At 53.6% G+C, this 19,030-nt stretch overlaps 5 protein-coding genes across 5 annotated transcripts; 2 read left to right on the top strand and 3 right to left on the bottom strand.

Moving 5' to 3' along the window:
* Positions 1-212: 212 nt before the first annotated feature.
* On the bottom strand, positions 213-1,929 carry A1O1_07531 (uncharacterized protein; the record flags this gene model as incomplete). The annotated part of the gene is made up of 2 exons (XM_007728398.1): positions 213-514; positions 576-1,929. 2 exons carry the CDS (start codon positions 1,927-1,929, stop codon positions 213-215), a joined length of 1,656 nt encoding a protein of 551 aa, XP_007726588.1.
* A 1,820-nt stretch (positions 1,930-3,749) lies between these two features.
* A1O1_07530 (uncharacterized protein) lies at positions 3,750-6,293 on the bottom strand (the record flags this gene model as incomplete). Its single annotated transcript, XM_007728397.1, has 2 exons — positions 3,750-3,997; positions 4,049-6,293. 2 exons carry the CDS (start codon positions 6,291-6,293, stop codon positions 3,750-3,752), a joined length of 2,493 nt encoding a protein of 830 aa, XP_007726587.1.
* Positions 6,294-10,406: 4,113 nt separating this feature from the next.
* On the top strand, positions 10,407-10,895 carry A1O1_07529 (uncharacterized protein; the record flags this gene model as incomplete). The annotated part of the gene is made up of 1 exon (XM_007728396.1): positions 10,407-10,895. One exon carries the CDS (start codon positions 10,407-10,409, stop codon positions 10,893-10,895), a length of 489 nt encoding a protein of 162 aa, XP_007726586.1.
* Positions 10,896-12,030: 1,135 nt separating this feature from the next.
* Positions 12,031-16,882, top strand: A1O1_07528 (uncharacterized protein; the record flags this gene model as incomplete). The annotated part of the gene is made up of 2 exons (XM_007728395.1): positions 12,031-16,561; positions 16,662-16,882. 2 exons carry the CDS (start codon positions 12,031-12,033, stop codon positions 16,880-16,882), a joined length of 4,752 nt encoding a protein of 1,583 aa, XP_007726585.1.
* A 603-nt stretch (positions 16,883-17,485) lies between these two features.
* A1O1_07527 (uncharacterized protein) lies at positions 17,486-18,846 on the bottom strand (the record flags this gene model as incomplete). Its single annotated transcript, XM_007728394.1, has 2 exons — positions 17,486-18,733; positions 18,793-18,846. The coding sequence occupies 2 exons, from the start codon at positions 18,844-18,846 to the stop codon at positions 17,486-17,488; spliced, it is 1,302 nt and encodes a 433-aa protein (XP_007726584.1).
* Positions 18,847-19,030: the final 184 nt, after the last annotated feature.

Genomic DNA, 19,030 nt, shown 5'->3' with positions numbered 1-19,030 from the left:
CCTGGATGGTATAGGTACCAATATCGCTGAAATCGCTCCAACCCAGCCCAATGCCAATGCATCAGTCCGTCAACCAAACTGCATGCGTCCCATATTCCGCACGAACGCTCCATTAACAGCCACCCAGTCGCGCAAAACGTAGTATGTAGGTAGGTACTCTTGCGGCGCCCAACCGGGCACAAAAAGACATCATCGTATCAGTCGTCACGGCATCACTTTCGTTTCCCGGCGCAGTTGAAAAAAGACTTCCATCCAGCACCACTGCTGCCAGGATCGCCTGTGGTCGAGCTCTCTGGAGATACTTGCTCCTTCTCCTTCTCGTTCTCGTTGTCGTTCACCGCAAGGCTGCTAAGATCCTTGCTGTTTTCCAACCACAATAGATCCTGCTGGATTGAAATGCCCAACCCGGCCTCCGCACTCGTTGCCGGCTTTTCGAGCCACTGCTTCAAGTCCTTGCTGGTCGTCTCGCTGACCTTGTTGGTTTGCATCTTGCTCCACGTCGTGAACATTTGATCTGGATCTCCGTTAGCATAAATGTCCTCTGCATGGCAACCCGGCAATAGGCGTGCTCTTACCATATTCGCCGACCAGTTTCCTCAACTCTCGCAAGATCTTTGCCTTCTGTAACATTCTTTCAGCGGGACTCTCGCATGATGTCGAACTTTCTAGCTTCAGCAACTCTCCCTCAAGCTGTGCTATCTCGTCCTGTAGGCACAAGAGCAGCCGCACGTGGACGTCATCGAACCGCCGGAATACTATCGTGTTCTTCGCAACCATGAAGGATGCCAACTCTGCATGGTCAGATGGTCCAGTGTTGGTGAAATTGCTAGCGATAGGCCCCTCTGGCAGGGTTCGGGCTGGCCTTGGACTTCCATGCTCTCGCGTTGGTGGCCTTCGGACTTCGGGAGGTAATTCAGGAAGTGGAGTGGTGGGCGCAGGTGTCGGGACTTGTGATTCATAGATCGTACATCTCGGAGTTGTTGCTCGCGAGTCTGTGGATTTCCTGGATTTCGGACGGACAGACACTGGTTGTGTGACAGGCTCCGCATCGTCGGATCGGGACCTGTAGTGTGCTCGCAGTGATAAGTCCGACGGGTGAGAGTGCAACGCCCGTTGCCGTCTTTCCGAAGCAGTAGATTTTTCTGGGCGGACGTTTGAAGTCGACTCCAGCGCGGGAGGTTCGGCTGGGCCCATCCTTGGGGACACCAGAGCCTGTACAGCCGGACTGGGAGCCAGGCGTGGCGATTCTTGCGGGGTTTGGGGAAGAAGACCCGGTGAAGGTCGAATTGATGAGATTGATGCCACAGGCTTGCGATTGTATTTAGATGTGGGTGGAAGCATTGCGGTCCTCCGCGTGGATGTCATAGAAGAGCGCGTCGCCGTGTCGACCTGCTGCGTTTGAATCGTACTTTGTTGAACTGAGTCTCCTCCCTCAACGCTGGTCGGTTCCTCGGCTCCCGTGGCGCTGACATCTTCTCCCAACGATTGTGCCCCTTCTGTCGTCTGTCGTTCGCTCGATCCCGTCCCAGTCGTCGGTGAGCGACGATGCTTTTCAGACTCTCGTGTCCCAATGGAGTGGGCGGCAAGCCATGCAATACTGGGTAAAGGCTCAGCAATATGTTGTGCACTTTGCGCTCTCAAGGCAGACGTCACACTTTCGGGTGCCAGGGCACTCTTGGAATAGTGGTGGGAGATGCCTTGACGCGGCTTCGGAGAGTTGGAACTTGTCTGGCTGGGAAACAGGGAAAATGACGCAGGCGGGGGAGCAGAAACCTCTTTGTTGGCCAGTGAAGCGGTGGCAGCATTGAACGCTCTAGTGTCCAAGACGGGAATCCAATTGGGATTGTAAATATCGGGGCCAGGTCTGGGATTATTATACCATGACCGTCGTCCGGTAGGCAACTCGACTGGTGCTATAATAGTCGCCATACTGGAGGATGTCGTAGGATGTCCTGTTCACTTCACCCGGTCGAGGTTAGATCCTGTATAGACGAAACACGCGAAAGAAGAGACGACTGTGGGAGTCCCAATGTCGCGCGCATGGGAATCGTGGCGAGACGATGGCCCAGTAGTACGTCCCTGGTTTCCGTCACAACGAGCGACTCGACATAGTCGGCGAGAGCTTGGGAGTTTTCTCACAACAGGCCATCAGGCAAGCCATATCGAACCGGACACACAATCATCATCCTTCGGTTTTTGGCCCCTCCTTGGGGTGGAAGGATTGCAGAGTACCCATGGCGCCGGCTCGAGCTGGACGCCACAGGGGCGGGAATGCAGGTACAACGGGGCGATCAACGGGAACTACCAGACCAGAAGTGGACAAGGCGGAAGAGGCGAGATGAAGCAGCCAACTGTTCTGGACGGAGGTGTTGAGCACCACTGCACTGCACGTAGACAAAGGCTGCTGTCGACATTGTGGATGTCACTTGCTGTGAAGTGTGCAGGCGCAGGCGCAGGCACAGGAATTGAAGTCGCAGGCAAATTCACTCACAACAACCCACCTTCTTGATTAAAGATGAGTGCCGTTTCAAGGTCATCTACCCCGTAAGAGATACCTACCTACGTCAGTACACCTGCAGTGTACACTGATATGGACCTGGCCGTTGATCACTTGTTCTCCAGATCTGGCCTCCGTCGGCACTCGTAGCCTATGAAATGCGTCGCTGGCGGTGTCAGCCAAGGTCTGCTTCGACCACCCTCATTGAGTGCTAGGACTGTGACAGCCGTCAAATCCGCCGTCTTCATCTCTTACGACTGCTCTTGCTTACACTGCCACGGCTAACTTATAACATGACATAGAACAGAACACAACAAATCACTGTGGCACCAATATACCCGCCTCCCATCCCTGTCTCCGAACCTCAAAGAAGACAGACGTCTCAACGGCTTCAAGGCTAACGTCGAGCCCCAGCCTTAGTCCGAACCCGGAGACGCCTTAGGCTCTTTCGAAACCACCGACCACCGAACATCCAATTTCTTTGTTCTATCGGCGAATCCATCCGCAATTTGCGCCAAAAGGAAAAGAAGACAAGAGGCACGCGCTCCATAAATTATGTTGTTGGCCTGATTGCTCAAGGACCCATCTTCGCTGAAAAGAACCTTGATATAAGATAACCTTGACTGTACTCCGTCATGGCGAAAAGAATGATCACTGATAAGCTAGCCTGGATGCTGATGAACAATCTACCCATCTACCCATAACTCGACTTTGCAAGAATACAACGCAGTCTCGACCGATCTATATCCGTCCCACAAAGGATGTTGACACGCCAGTGAAACATTTTTCGCCTGAGAGCATTCCGTAATGTGTATGTGCCATGCTAGTCCGTTCGAAAGAAGAGAGCATCCAAAGCCAGAAGGGTATCGAGTGTTGTCGTTGTCGTCGTCCTCGTCATAAGCATTTGTGTCTGTGGTTAAGCAGTGTTCCCACCCTTACGCCGACCATGCATCCCAAATGTTGCTCCCTGTGATCTTCACGCCCAAATTTTCATCTCTCCAAACTCCGTGCAGCCCAGATCAAACAACAGAACTCCAGTAATCGTGACGAGAAATCGACCAAATCAAGATAGGATATCGCGCCGGACTCATCGAACGCACAGAGAGGCACGAAACCCAACCGGATTCCTGGGCGTTGGGGCCCACTGAGTAGCGACAACAGCATCAATGGACCCATATGGCGAAGAGGTTGAGCTCAGCGTCCGGGGCCGAGATGTTAACCCAGATTGTGTTGTACAGAGACCAGTGCACCGCTATTTCGACTCGCGTTGAGCGGCCGGACTACCTTCGCCATCGGCACTGCTGCTCGCACTTGTGCTCGGCAGTTCGGAACTGCGATTGCTTGTGGTTACGCTGGACGGACCGTTTCCATTGAACAGAAGCTTTTCCATTGCCATGACCTGTTTCCCATAACTGGTTCGTCTCAAGATCGGGTAGTTTCGCTTCATCTCGACTTCCAGCGCGAGGAGCTCTGCATCGTGGAGCTGAGCGTGCACTTTTTCTGCTCTTTGTTAGTGGCATCGACATAAGGATTGGAAGAATTGACACTTACGCAGGACGTAGTTGCCATATTGGTCCCGCATGAGTCCAAGAACTGGGGTGGCACCCTGGTCGTCGGCCACCGTCAAACCACGAAGAATTGCTGCACGTTGGTCTTCATCCGCGTAATCAATGCTCTTTTCCACAATGTTGCTGGCAAATTTGTGCTTCGAAAAAGTGAGAAGCTGCTGAAGGACAATGTCAACGACATGGCGCCGATCTCGTGGTTCTCCATTCTGAATGATGTGCTGCACAACATAATTGCCATAGGAGTCACTGATGAGAGGCAGAATGTGGTCCAGGAGTTCATCCAAGATGAGTCGCTTGGCGTCTGGTCGACAGTATTCGAGCATGCGTTGTACCACACGACAGCCATACTGATGCGTCGACATTTTTGCCACCTGTCCTCGGTGGGCGTCCACTATGAATTGAATGTGTTCGCCGGGAATCCGTTCAATGGCCTTCTGCACAACATGATTGCCATTCTGGTCTCTGACGACTTTGAGTATCTGCAGACCCGGGCCATCCAGCTCTCTGACCAAACTGGCTTGCTGATCGGTCAAGACGTGTTCGAATGCCTTCTGTACCACACGGCAACCGTACATCTGCGTAGACAAAACGAGAACGTGGCCCTTCATCTGGTTGGCCAGAACCTTCTTCTGCGACTGGTTACCGTGTTCAAACATCTTCTGGATAACATAGTTGCCGAACACGTCCGTCATGAGTTGGAGGACATTAGGTTGGATCTCTCTGAACACCTGTTCTTTCTCGTCGCTGTTGGCCGTCTCCAGTTTCTGTTGAATGAAACGGGAGGCATGCTGGTCGCCGCTGAATTCGACCACATGATTGTAAATGTCCTTAAGTTCGAACCGTCGGTTGGTCTTGCTACTCGCCCGAAACTCCTCAAGCAGCGGACTTCTGACAATTTGACTTTGGTCAGGCTCGCGGGTCGAGATCCGAGATGCCGCAGGATAACCGTTTAGACCGGGATGGGCCGATGCAATGTAGGGGTGAGCAAGAGGGTTCATCCGTAATGGTTGGGCTGACTTGTGGAAGTCATAATTAACTCCATTGTTGCCCATTTGGTGAACTGGATTCGGCACAAACGAGAAGTGGTCGAATCCGTAAAATTCCGGATTGACATATTTGCGGTCCCCAGTTGATGGATCGTTGTGAAATGCACGGCTCGATATACCGCTTGCAGGAGTGCTCCGAACAGACTGCGGTCCGGTCGGGGGCGTGCCGGCCGCTGAATACATTGGACTATGCAGGTTGCTCCTGAATTCATTCGTCAACGGGGAGAGAGCAGCACGTCCGCCGTAGGAAAGACCGCCGTAGTGAGGAACGACCTGATGCTCCAACCGATTCCCGGAACTCTGTACGTCACCTACCGATGAATGGATTCTACTTTCCACAGGATTGAAAATGCTGGGTGGCGTCGAGGCGTGTGTCGCGACCGGGTGGACTAGGATGTCGCGTGGATGCTGTGGCTGGGGAACCGAAGTCCTCCGTGTGGGGATGGTCTGGACGCCAGCTTCATGTCCTGGGGTCCGTTCAAAGCTTAGCGTCCGCAAGGACCGCATGGCCTCATCGACCTGCTGGGTCGGATTATACTCGAACCGTTCAGCGTTCACCGCGCGATCAAGGCCATTTGCGTACGATGGCGTGGTGGATGGGAACTTCGAAGAACCCTCGACTCGTTCTCTGAGTGTTGGCCCCCTGGTTGCACCATATCCATTGTGCTGCGAGTAAGCAGGAGCACTTCCCTTGGGCGACAGAAGTCCGCTGGACGAGTATTCCCGCTCGTTGATGTACCCAGAGGCAGATGTGAGGATCCCATTTGCCTTGAATTTGCCCGTATTGGTCGTCTGAATATGAGTTTCCACTTGACTTCGATTGTAGTCTGCACCATGCGGCGGAGATCCTCGAAAGCGAGTGGCGACACTACCAGCTCCAGAAGGCTGATACGACTGCTGTCCGGGGAAAGGCTCATCCTCGATATCCGGGGAACTGCCAGCAAACAGATTTGAATCCTCCGTCTCAGCATGTGTAGTTCTGCCTAGAAAGGCCAGGCCCTGGTTCTGTCTCTGTTGTGTCGGCGAGAGTGGTTGGCCTCGTGACCTGGAAGATAGGCCCATGCTTTTTGACACGGAGTTCCAAGGCAATTTCGATGTCAGGGCATTCTCATTGCTGGAATCATTGCCTGCCAGAAAAGAACCTTTGTCTAGCATACCCTGGCTATAATTCGAAGCCGACATTTGACGAACAGGGGAGGCTGATGGATATAGTTAGCATGCCTCCGGTGTTGCTGATGTATCGTACATACGTCTCGTCGGCTCATTGTCAGCATCTGTCTCCAAGAACGATTTATTGGTTCCCCATATACGACTGGTTGTACTCCAAGCACTTTTTCCCATTTCGAAGTCGTTGCCCATCCGGGGCTGTGAGGAAGAGGGAGTCCGGTCGAAGGCTGAAGCACGCCCGTTTGCTGCCTGCTGTTCGACTTGTCAGTGCATCAGTCTCCATGGTATGTTTTGGCCGCACCCACGTTATCCAAGGGAGCGCCGCCCTTCATTATGAGGCCTGGTGAGCGTTGGTCGAGTGGGAGAGGAGGGTTCCAACACCAACGACGAAAGTGCCGGGACGATGCCCGTGATCAACCGCAGGCTCGCCACTTGTAGCGATGACCAGAGACCAAGACCAGATGAATACAAAATATCAACTGCAAGCCGATAGTGTCAGCCACTTTGTCAGACTGGGCACCTCTGAGCAGTCAATATGGTGAAGGCACCTACTTTTTTTTTTTGAAGATATGTAGGGTAAGATGTACACCAAACCCGAATTATAAGATGTCCCGTCACAAATACAAGGAGGAAGGTCGAGGGAGGGACGAGAAATTAAAAGATAAAGGTGAAATCGAGGAAGCAAGGTTTGGCAGAGTCATGTACCCCTTCGTTCGCCAGGAAAGAGATGGTACAATCTCAGCAGGCAGCCGCAGGGCAAATGAAAATCATGGCCGACTAAGCCTGAATCCGCAACGGACGGGAAGCGACAGGAGGACGCAGAGGGGACGCAAGGAAGGAGGAGGAGCATCTGCCAGCAGAGAAGCGGCTCGACCGCGATTTGCGCATGGAGCAAGGGATGGGATGGGATGGAAGTTGGAAGTTGTGGAATGCTGGGTTGCCAGTTTCGTGCAAGGCGAGGCGCAATTCTGGCGGGTGATGGTGGGTTAGTCGAGTAGGGTCTGCGGTGAGGGCGAGAGCGAGGGCGAGGGCGAGGGCGTGAGGAACGGGCGGTGGAGAGAATTCCTTGGACCAGCAGGGGGGCCAGCGGGGGAGCCAGACAAACACAGGATGAATCGAAGGAACATCGGTTACACAACGGATGAGGAGGAGACGGTTCAAGTTTGCAGAGAGAGAACTGCGTGAGGATGCCTGAAAAGGACGATACCGTAGTATATCAGAAAAAAAGTGTTCGTTCGGCTGAGATTATGATGCGCAGGCAGCCCAGAGACCCAGCGTCGAGACCCCAGATCGACGGGCGATATGTTCTCCAAGTGGGCTTAGTGGAGCGTGCATCTGGCTCATCAGGCTGCTGATGGTGCTAAAAGTGCGGGCTAGAGAGGCTTGGGCGGGTTTGAGATGCGGTGCTGAGTTCCAGCGTGGAAGGCTTTCAAGTTTTAGGCCTTATCGGGCACCGTAAGCTGTGGGCCAGTACTAGGGCTAAAGCTCCTCAGGTGCTGTCATAATAATGCTCCAGAAGGGAATGGCTTTTGGTTAGGCTACAAGCAACTTGAACTGCCCTCGACCGGTACCCTAGCCTCTAGGTAATAATTCCAGGCCGCAAGGGGGCCCTTAGGCCCTGAGGCTAATGATTTGTGACTTCGGATGGCTTTCTTTGACGACGGCTGTGGCTTGCATCTGCGCATCAGACTTTGGCGCTATTCAGATTCTGGTCATGATGCTTCCGCACTGCAGGGTTCAATAGATCTCTCGTGACTGAGTTGAAGGTGGTATAGCGGCACTTAGCAGCTGGGAACATCACGATGACCAGATGGGCCGCGGAAACTGCTTGCATGTGGCAAGATCTTGAAAAGCTGTAAATGTTCCATTCTTGACGAAGGTTAGCACTAGCCAGACACGAAATCCCAGCTCATAGCTCTCTCTACCTAACCTAGTAGTGGCATTTGTCCTTACTTGGGCTGACTCGGAGTTTGACTGTGAAGCCAGCAAGCATGTGAATGAACTGTGGCCGCTGCTGCCTGTCAGGCTCGGCCGTTGGTCCTTTGTCTCCGATCTTTAACAAGAAAGGATATTTGCTAACCTACTTGTGCCTAACGAGCCCATTTTTACATCCAGCAATCTATGGGTGGAAATCTGCGCCCCAGCTGACAGTGACGTGGCTGAACGAGACAGACTGTGAGAAACCTTTCTGTGGCATTCCGAGGAGGAGGAGGATGGTCATGCGTTAGTTAGTAGTCCGAGTCGCTGGTCGCAAAATTCTGGCTGCGACTTCAGTAAGGTACCACCTACATGTAAGGTACTACGTACTACTACTAGTAGTCATAGGAGTGACACAAGTCATCGACATGCCACCCCACGATTTCAGAGGGATTGACATGGAAACTTTCATCGTCCCATTATAGAAGAAGAACAACACTTTATACATGTCGTAAGAGCCTTGAGAGACACATGCTGGGACAGACATTCAAGTTGTCGTTGCTAATAAGCAGTAATCGCCCATCAGTTGCATGCAACGCACAACCGAGTACCTAGTACCTCAGGTACCTTAGGTAATTGTTATGCGAAGTACTAATGAATCTAGCTCTGTTCATTGCTAGTGAGGTTCAAGATCTCCATGCAGTGATATGCGTGGCATCGGAAGATTGAATTACGGATCCTCCCTCGCCTTTCCTTGATCATCGATCACTCGTACTTGGAGGAAGGCAAAGGATCGTCAATTCTGCATGGAGGACTTCAAATCCGTATCAGATGCCCATGCTCGCGACTCACTACCTAGACTACTCCCTGTAGGTAACTACGTGCAGGCAGTCACACACCTCACAATAATCCGGCCAAGTCAAGCGTAGAGGTACCAGACAGAGAGGTAGTATCTGGACTTGATGTGTTTGTTTGTTGTCGAATTGCTTTCGCCCACTAGACCAGGTCTTCTTTGCTTAAAGAAATTACAGGCGGTAGAAAGCAGATTGCTCAGCGCCGACATGCCGACCCTGAAAAGCTGCGCCTCACAGTGGGAGGAGTTCAAAGGCTGGCGGACTTTGAGCTGTAGAGGCTGTTGATTGGTAGACTTAAACGGCTTGTACTGAGTGGAAGCAGTCATTGGTGGGACTGACAAAAGAGTCCACCGCAGACAAACAAGCAGCGAGATGGGAAGAGGGTCCTCAAGCCTGGTGGCTGCGGTGGAGCTGGCAGCTCAGAGCAAACGAAGAATTGTCACTGGCCCAAAAGCCTCGTCTGCCTGTCAACACCCGCACGCGGGAGAGATGGCTTAGGAGGCCAACACCGCCAGTCTCACTTTAGGCCCAAGAAGACCTGGGTTGCCGCCCATTGCCCACTGTTCAGTGCCCACCACATGTTGAAGGGGGCAGGGAAGGTCGAAAGGGAGAGAGCTTTTCTCCAAGCACCACCACCACCGTGGCTGCCACCACTACCACCGCTAGTAGTGTACTACGTAGTAGGCGACAAGGCGGTTGCTCCCCCCGGGCACATTGGGACAAGAATGCTCCAACTCCCATCATCTTGTCCTCGTCGGCCTGGATTCTCTTTACTCACCTTGCTCTTGCTACTCTCATTCATCCATCCATTTTCTGGAAGTGAGTATAGCACTTCTTCACTGGCCATCTGGTCGTTGTCTCTCAGGCAGAGTTCAGCTTCACTCTTTTGCTGAGCCCGTGCCGTCCGTTCGTTCTCTCCCTCCAGCCACCAACAAACTCGATCCGCCTGGTGCAGAAACCTCACGCACGCGCAACCGCTGCTCGGACATTGGACAGATTCTGCTTGTGCATATTGGATCCATTGTGCATCATATGCCCACGCGTACCGTAGTATCTTGCCAGCCTTCTACCATCACGATAGGACGCGATTTCTACGAAACTCAGACGAGAACCGAGTCGAGTCTACGGCCCCAGGTCCAACTGCCCCTTCCATCGCATTCGCACGCTCCGATCACCGACCAACTTGGCATCGGCCTCAGATCTCGACATCTATATCAGTCCGCGTCCACGTCCTTGAAGGACGTTTCGCAGCTGCCTACGAGACCCCGATCCCGTCATGGTCTCGTTAAAACATTCTCACCTTCACATTCGTGATTCTTCCGACTCACCAGACGGCCAAACGTCGAGCTCCTTTGCCATGGGTCACCTGCTCTTCGCCTTACTCGGTCTGCTTCTGCTCGGCTCACTTCTTTCTTTGACTCTGCTATACCTACGCCGCAAGCGGATAGCAAGAGAGCAAGCCTTATTACCAGCGTACCATCAGCCTGGACATTCGCATCATCGCTCTCCATCAATAAGCAGCTTCACCACTCACGGCAAGAACGAATCGATCTTTGTCTACGACGAGAAGATGAATCTCATCCACAATTCATCGAGTCCACCGTCGAGCGTTGTTCCTGAGATCCATATTACCTTCCCTGACGAAGAGAGCAACACCGGTGGTAACCAACAAGGTCGTGTGGTTGTGGTGCACATCACAGAGTCTGGAAGCGTTGGAATGGAACCTCTCCACCGTGAACCGCTTCCTCCCTACCAGAAAGAGGACGCCGAACGGTTTCAATCGCTGGATCTCGAGAGGATAGGTGGGCTCAAGGAAAGGGGGGCCTCGAGCGAACGATGGACATAGACAATGGTCTTCGAGGATTGGTTATGCCATTGAACCGTGCCTGCTGTTCACTTGGTTTCGGAACGGGCCTTTGATATCATGCCTACACCACACGACGCGGCTGTTGAACGGCCAGCCTTTTGACTGGATATGCCCATGACCAGGGGTAGCCCCGCGCTACCCATGCAGGCCTCAACACTGCTACGATGTTGGCGAAGGCGACTACTGCCGATTGGGAACATTATTCGTGGAGCCCAAAACGGACATTGTATATATAGTATTAGTTTTTAATCACTTCTGCGATTAGACCGCAATGGTGCTTGGAGATAAGATTGGTGAGAATATCTCGACGATCATCATAACCACAGCAGTCCACCATGCTATCGTGGGGACGATAGAAAAAGTGAAGTTCATTCACCAGGAGTAGAAGCCGAACCGTCTTGGATCCTCTACATACCAATGAAGTAGTTGTACGGCCGTGCTACCTTCTAGGTTCATCCCAGGTAGTACGTACCTTAGGTAATAGTGGTGGGCGTGCCTCCCCAGCCTTACTCATTCAAGTTGGGGATGTACCTTCTGCACGGTGTTAGTACACCCTCGATTGAGGGAACATCGCCATTCTCGCAGTACGTATTTTGCTCATCATTACCGCTACTACTGCCAATGCAATTGACCATCGTTATCAAATTCCCTCGGTCAACGACAACGCATACAATGTGTAGGTTGAGTGGCCTCTAGCCCTCGAGGTGCAGTGTGCGGTGACTGCGGTCGAGAACAGGTTTCTTGTTCACCACCCCACTGGCCCCTGCGCCTGTGCCTGCGCCTGCGCCTGTATCTGCCACTGCAACTGGTGCAATTCAATCATTCAGCTCCCACTTTTGCCCCGACGCGTCAACAACAATCCATCGACCAATCATTCCCCCTTCCACCAAGTTCCCAATTCCTGTGTTGACAACCCCATCTCATGCTCGTCGTGAGCATTTGTCTTGTTATCCAATTCATTCTTCATCTTGACCGTTCGAAGGTCTCCTTAATTCGCCCGTCTGCCGCTCCAGCCGCCGCGAAATGACTATCGCCGCTGCATTGGCCCGTTCATCGTCCTAACCAGTGTTGTTCGACCGGTTTCGGGTTCAAACCGCCCTGCACCTTCGCAGCCATGACTACTGCCGCAATCGCAGGAACTGAAGGCACCTTGAATAACAGCTTGCACGCGTCCATGAACGACTTATCCGATCCATTCGTGGATGACTTCCAGCCACGACATTCGTCACACGCCCACCGCTATTCCAGCTTGGTGGATCCTGACTCCATTACGCTGGGCGCAAGCACATCGCCGTCTCAGGCCAAACGGAGTATAATTGCGCATCTCGCGGAGACGGAGCGGCGTCTTCACGATGCTCAGAAGCTCGGAGAGTCTCTCCTGCTGCAGCAGTCGCAGCTCACGGAAAAGTTGCGGGAGGTGGAAGAACAGCAGGGAGATGCCGAAATCTCGCCAGAGTTGCGGCAGAGACTGGCCGATCTAGAAAGAGAACATGATGATGTTGGCAAAGAAATAGCAAGAGCACTGCTGGGTCCCAAGTCAAGGGCAGTCAGTGGCGAAGAAAAGCCAGGGCCCGAACAATCCACCTTCTCGAGCCAGGCTACTGCGTCTCCAACCAAGGTGACGGCTCCTAGCCGGCGTCAACGGAACCAACCCAGCAATCGTGCTGGGGACTTGCAATTCGCAGCCGACATCAGCACATCGCTTCTGGCACAAGTGAGACAACTGCAGGGCGCCGTAGCCGAACGGGATGAACTCCTCAAACACGCCAATGCCGAACGGGACCAGTTGGAACAGGACAGGCTTGTGTTTATCCAGCGTTTGCGGGCTCTCGATGAAAGTGAACAGAAATATAAGGATGAAAACTGGAACCTCGAGACGCAAACGCATGAGCTTTTGTCCGCGGCTCGCGAGGCTGCTGACCGCGAGAAAAGGCTGTCTGCTGCTCTCGCGGCTGCAGTGGCTGAAAAGAACCGGCTGCAAAGCGAGATGGATGAGATTAGACTGGCTCACGAACAATTGACCGATGAACATGCCACAGCGAAAAAGGCCCATGATTCCGAACTACACACTCTCAAGCGGACCATAGAGATGGGCGACGGCGAGAGAGCTTTGCTGCAAAGCAAGATCGAGGAACTAACCGCCCAGAATCACGAGCTGGCACGGGCAGTAGCTGCACGACTACGCAGCGGACATACTGACACCGAGTTCTCCGCGGACCAGGAACATGACGAGGACTTCAGAGACTACGAGGAGCTAGACAACTCGCCGCCTGCGTCGCCCACGAAAGCGACCCCCCGGCATGGTGGCCTGGAATCCGAGACTCTGAGGAGCTCATTGCATCACGCTCATCGGATGATCCAAAATCTGAAAAACAATATCCACCGCGAAAAGACGGAAAAGATTGAGCTGAAGCGTATGCTCCAGGATGCTAGAGATGAGCTCGAGCAACGACGTGGAGATGGTTCGTTGGGTAGCGGAAACAAGCGACAGAAGACCAAATCGGACGCGTTCAAGAAACCAGCCAGGCTTGATATGCTTGGAGGTAGTAGGCGTGCCCGCACTGATGTCGAACTCGAGGATGATGACTGGGAAGATCATCTCGTGGACACCCCAACTCACCACAGACTTTTGACTGTGCCAGTCACGGCCCAAGGACCTACAACGGATGTGAGTGATGCCTATCAAACCGCCAACGAGACAGAAGGCGCTTTCGAGACAGCAGACGAGCGCCATGCCACGGAAAGTGAGGATTTCCAGACTGGAGCAGAGAGTCTGGCAGGAGAGAGCACCGATGACTTGACCGAGACGGAAGACACAGCTTCTCATATCCGGCGAATGGCCCCTGGCCGAGTTCTCAGATCGAGTCTCACATTCAAACCACCTAGTGACAGGCAGTCTTATATTAGCACGGCCTCCACTTCTGCTGGAGAGGATGAGGACGAGGTGAAGACTCCAGTTCTCGCTCAGTCACACAAATTCCGCCTGAAGAATGGAAGACAATCCTTTGCACGGCAATCAAGAGTGCCTACCGACAGCACACCCGCAAACCTCATTTCAGATGCTTTATCCCAGGAGTCGCCCGCGACTATCACCAGCGACCGCAGCCCGCCAACTGCTGAACAGAGCCTCTTTGCGGAGCTTGGTGGCTTGGACGACGCCTCTAGTTTCGGCACTCCAGGGAGAACTAGCATTGCTTCTGTAGCATCCACTCCCGGCTTCTCAACCTACACTCCTGGGAGCGAGACTGTGTTGCAGAGAGCACCGCTGGACACAGCAAAAACCTCCATGGTGGACTCTAGCACGATGACTGAGCCGTGGCAAGCAGATGAGGAACATCCCGCTCGTGCCCTGGTCGATGCAGGCACAGTCATGGAGCCGCCCTCTCCGGCCCATGAGGATATGCGAACATTGCTGCCGTCCGACTTTCCTTTGCCCCCCACGGTCCCAGCCTCCCCTGTCAAGAACATGGATAATGGAACTCAATACACGCCTCAGAGGACGTTACAAGACAGCCCAATGAGAAATACGGCCTTCATTACGCCTCCCAAGACCGTATGGGATGAAGCTCAAAGTCCCGAGAATTTGCACGCTAACATTGCCTCTACTCCTCATCCTGAAACACCTCGCCAGCTAGGCTATTCGGGTCTTCTTATGCATGGCACCACCCCGAAGTCACCTGACAATATTACCTTGCCGCCGCAAGCGCTGGAGGTTTTTGGTTTCTCCGGCATTCAATCGCAAGCGACAGAACCAATCCAAGCGGTGCCATCACGAAAGTCTGTCGACATTGGAAGCTCGCCGGAGAAAGATTCATCTGAGGTCTTGGCTCGTCCAACCGCAGCAGAAGCACTGGGCGCCACTGGCCTTCTTGCATCTGCTGCAGCTGCTTTGGGTTTTGCCAAATCCGCCGTTTCCGCTGCTCCTAACATCGCTGAGGACGAGACAAGTGAACCTGAAAGACGCGCGGGCGACTTGCGAACCGAAGAGTTCCAGCCGCTGAAGGACATAACTGGAAACAGGACTCCTGCCAGGACTGTCTCGCTACCCAAGTCCAAGCAGCATGAACAGAAGGACACCCTGTCCCTGATTTCCAGCAACGACCAAGGCTCACAAACGCTTCTGACCGCCGAACAGATCGAGGAGGTGCTTCGTCGCAGAAGCAGTATTCCTGTCTTGTTGCCTAGTGGTGGTGACGCTTCGGAGGTCACTGCACATCCCCTCAGTCCATTGACTCCTGCGGGAGGGATGACTGCATCTCAAACGGAACAAGGCGTTGCTCCCACCGTCTCAAATGTATCCCCTTCCAAGCGACCGTTAAGTGTGTCCAACCAACGACCCTCAAGCAGCATGGCATCACATCCGCCTCTGCCACCTGACCATAAGGCAGCAATCGCTAAAGCTGGTGGCCGGGTTGCCTCGCCTAGCCGAGAACCAAGCCTCTCCAGCAATGTACCGGTGGTCATGGGACCACCTGCCTTCCCTGCATCGGCAATGCGGCGTCCAAAAACTCCTGGGGAATCCATCCGTTCTCCGACTCGTGAGAGCAATGCACCCCGGACTTCCAATGTTGGCCGGGGCCACCGTGGAACTGTCACGTCTCAGTTGTCTCATCGTTCATCTGTGTCCTCTTTTGCCTCGGAGATTGACGAGCGTTTTAATATACACCCACAGACTGGACCTCAGAGCTTCGGCACAGACCCCAGAATCATTCAAGCCATCACCCAAACCATGATTGGTGAGTTCCTCTGGAAGTACACACGAAAGGCAGGTCGGTCAGAGATGTCTGAGACACGACATCTCCGATATTTCTGGGTGCACCCTTATACCAAAACTCTATACTGGTCGGATAAAGATCCGCAGGCTGCCGGAAGGAACGAGTTAAAGGCGAAGAGCGTCCTTATACAGAGTGTCCGAGTCGTACCAGATGACAATCCGATGCCGCCAGGTCTTCATAGAAAGAGTCTTGAAGTCATTACTCCTGGCCGACGCGTGAGATTCACTGCAACAACTGGCCAAAGACATGAAACATGGTTCAATGCGCTCAACTACTTGCTGCTTCGGGGCGATGATATACATTCGGGTGCATATGCGACTGATGGAGACCACATCACTGGGGACGACTTGAACGAATTCAACGTCAATGCTGGGGGTTACGGGGCAACCCTTGCCCCCACTGGCAGTCGGATGAGTCTCTCAAGCTACAATTCCCGGACGACTCGTGGGACCAGTTCCAATCGAGCCTCGGCTGCACAACGGCAACCAGCGGCTGTGACTGGGGTTGCCAACACGAGCGCGCCGCGTGCTCCCCAGGAGTCGGTTGCATCTCGCACCGCGCCCAACTCGACTGTGCGAAGGAGCCGGGCCGAGCAATCTCAAGATGTGGATCGGGAGCGTACTGTCAGGGCGAGTAGTGTAAGCCGATTCTCTCGCATGATTGGGTCTGTCACCGGACGAAGCCGCAGGATGAGCGAGACAGCCAATGTCAACCCTGCTGGAGGTGCTCGCAGCGAAGGCGGCAGCATTTACGATGCCAGCGTCGTCAGCGACGGACGCATTGACTCGGCAGAAGAACTTAGAAGGGAGATGTTGAGGCAAGAAGAGATCGGATTCGGCGGTCTTGAGAATGTCAGGGCTTGTTGTGATGGTGAGTTTTATCGATTAACCCCTTTCCGAGAGCAGTTTATTGCCTTGTCCATGTTAGTTCCACGTGCGGGTTACTGATGATCTGTATTTCTTTGCAATAGGCAAACACGACGTCTCGACACTCAGTCACAGTCACCGACATGCCACGGGACACGGACCTCACCATCGAGCACTGAGTATGAGTATGAGTATGAGTTTGCGCGGGACTGCTAGACGAGGCGGGCCCGGATCGACGCCTGGAAAGCCTGAAGCACCGGCCGCAACAGAATATGGCGCAACTGCCACACCTACCAGATCCGGGATGACCGCCGCAGCGACGTAAGAAGAAGAATTTCCATGACATTGTGAGAGTGCTTGGGTTGCGACAGTACGATGGACAGAAGAAAACAATGGAATGGCCCGCACAAACGCACCACTACACCGCTCTATACGTCTTACTGCATGCGATGAAGGAGACTCGCCTTGTCCCATACATTGCTTTCGCCGAGGATTCCGGTGTTTGCAATTGGCTGGTCAGTTGAATCGATTGCTTAGCAGGTTGAACGTGCTGTGAAACTGGGCGGATCAGTGGTCGTGTTTACGGCCGTGGTTGTGCCATTGAGTTATGATGCTGTGGATGTGGATGTTTGATACTACCTCGCCTGAAACCGGTTGTCTCGTACGGGTGCCCTAGAGAATGAAGCAAATGTATGAATGCATCATGCGCATATATGTTATTCTGTCGTCAAGGAGATGTCATCATCTGGTCAAGGTCTGCAGGTTCAAGAATTGTGATGGGTTCGTTCAATCGTTCATTCATACACAGGTACATTTGACTCGTTCATTTGATCCGGTTCAGCTACGCTGCTCTCGCCTTCCCTCTGTGCTGACGTGCAGGGTTAATTGTACCTCATGGCAACATTTTACGAGTACTTTACTTGACTCATCACATAATATACACCTTCTTGACCTGTTCCCAGGGAAAGCTCTCGCCGGTGGTGGGATCTCGAACCTCGCCTTCCTTCCCAATCTGCACATCATGCGAGCCTCCGTCGCCGCCGCCAGCCAGACCGGCCATGGCGAACTTGCGCTGCAACTCTTCGAGACGCTCACGGCCATAGATGCGTCCGTTGGGCAGGACGACAGGGTCTGATTCGACAAAGCTGGTGGTGTGGTGGGCGTAGGGGACGTTCCGGGCCAGCTCGTTCAATTCCATACTGCAGATCGGACAGAGCGAGGTGTTTGTGGCGATTCGCGCGTGGCCCGGCGTCGAAGAGCTCGCGGGGTTATAGGCGCTGTGGCATGCTGGCGTCTTCAGCGCGGAGAGACCGGCAGATAAGGCTGCGTGGAGGAGTGGCTGCACAGGGAGAGATAACAAGCTATGGTGAGTCTCGACGAACAGATTCGATAGATGGTGCCACCGGGATGGGGCGAATAGCGCCCGATACGGCTCGGCTTGGGTGTCTGGCTCCTGGGCGAGCAGACCTGCAGCTTGCATGATGGCCTCTGGACGAGATGAGGCGTGTGGAATCAGATACTGTTGAGCGTACATCCTCGCCTCCAGCTTCTTGGCTATCGTTCCTGCCCGGATGAGCTCGATGTATTGTTGCAGACGGAGTTCGAATTCAAGGTTCGTCGATTTATAGGGGGCCGTGATCAGCTTCTTGAGCGAGTTCTTGTTCTCGGTGATCCAGGCCAGGGCTTCTTTCGTCTCGCCTCGGTTCAGAGACGAGGCAATCTTGTGGCATGTCACGAAGGTGTCGAGGTCAATGAGGTGCGAGATCTGCTTTGTCTCGGCCAGCGAGCCGGCCGTTTTCGAATAGCCCGATCGAAGGAGGTAGTCGACCATCAGCCGGTCAAGCCGCGTCCGCGCCCATTGGTCGTATTTGACGTCCGCGAGCGAAGGGATCTCGTAGAGTTCTTGGAGGTGTTTGATTCGTTTGGCCGAGTGGTCGTGCAAGGTCTCTTCCTCCGCGTGTAGTCTTTCTATCTTACGTTTGAAGGTCTGCATTCGTAGGATCATGGCATCCAGAGACGCCAGTGTCTGCTCGGGCGTCTGGGAGGAACTGAGGGCCGCGTTCGCCGTGTCTTTCAGGGCCGGTAGGATGTGGTCTCGTTCTCGCTCCACGTAGCGTTGTGTGTTGCGGAAGTTTCTCTTGACGAGCTCATGAGGTAGTCGGAGCAGAGGTTGGTCCTGTAGTAGTTATGTTAGTCTGGACTCTGTGGTGAGTGTGGATGCAGAGTGGTAGGTACCAGCAGAACATGGCTGTCTGGGTTCAGTTTGATGCTTGAGAAGTCGACGGCCATAGCGACGCTGGATGGACGGATTTGAGGGATTCAGCTCTCAGAGATGGCCTCTTAGGTTACCTCTCGAGTCGATGTTACTAGGAGAGTTGGAATGGCGAGCGTCAGTAAGCCTAGGAGTCGTCTGGGGTGGTCGAGGAGAGGATGTTGGAATAAGAAGTGGGCAGATGATGCGTGGGAGGCGAGG

The sequence above is a fragment of the Capronia coronata genome (genome assembly GCF_000585585.1).
Source record: "Capronia coronata CBS 617.96 chromosome Unknown acBCG-supercont1.6, whole genome shotgun sequence".
Taxonomy (NCBI): Eukaryota; Fungi; Ascomycota; class Eurotiomycetes; order Chaetothyriales; family Herpotrichiellaceae; genus Capronia; species Capronia coronata.
Note: the sequence above shows the minus strand (reverse complement) of the source record. Positions and strands in the feature narration are given on the sequence as shown.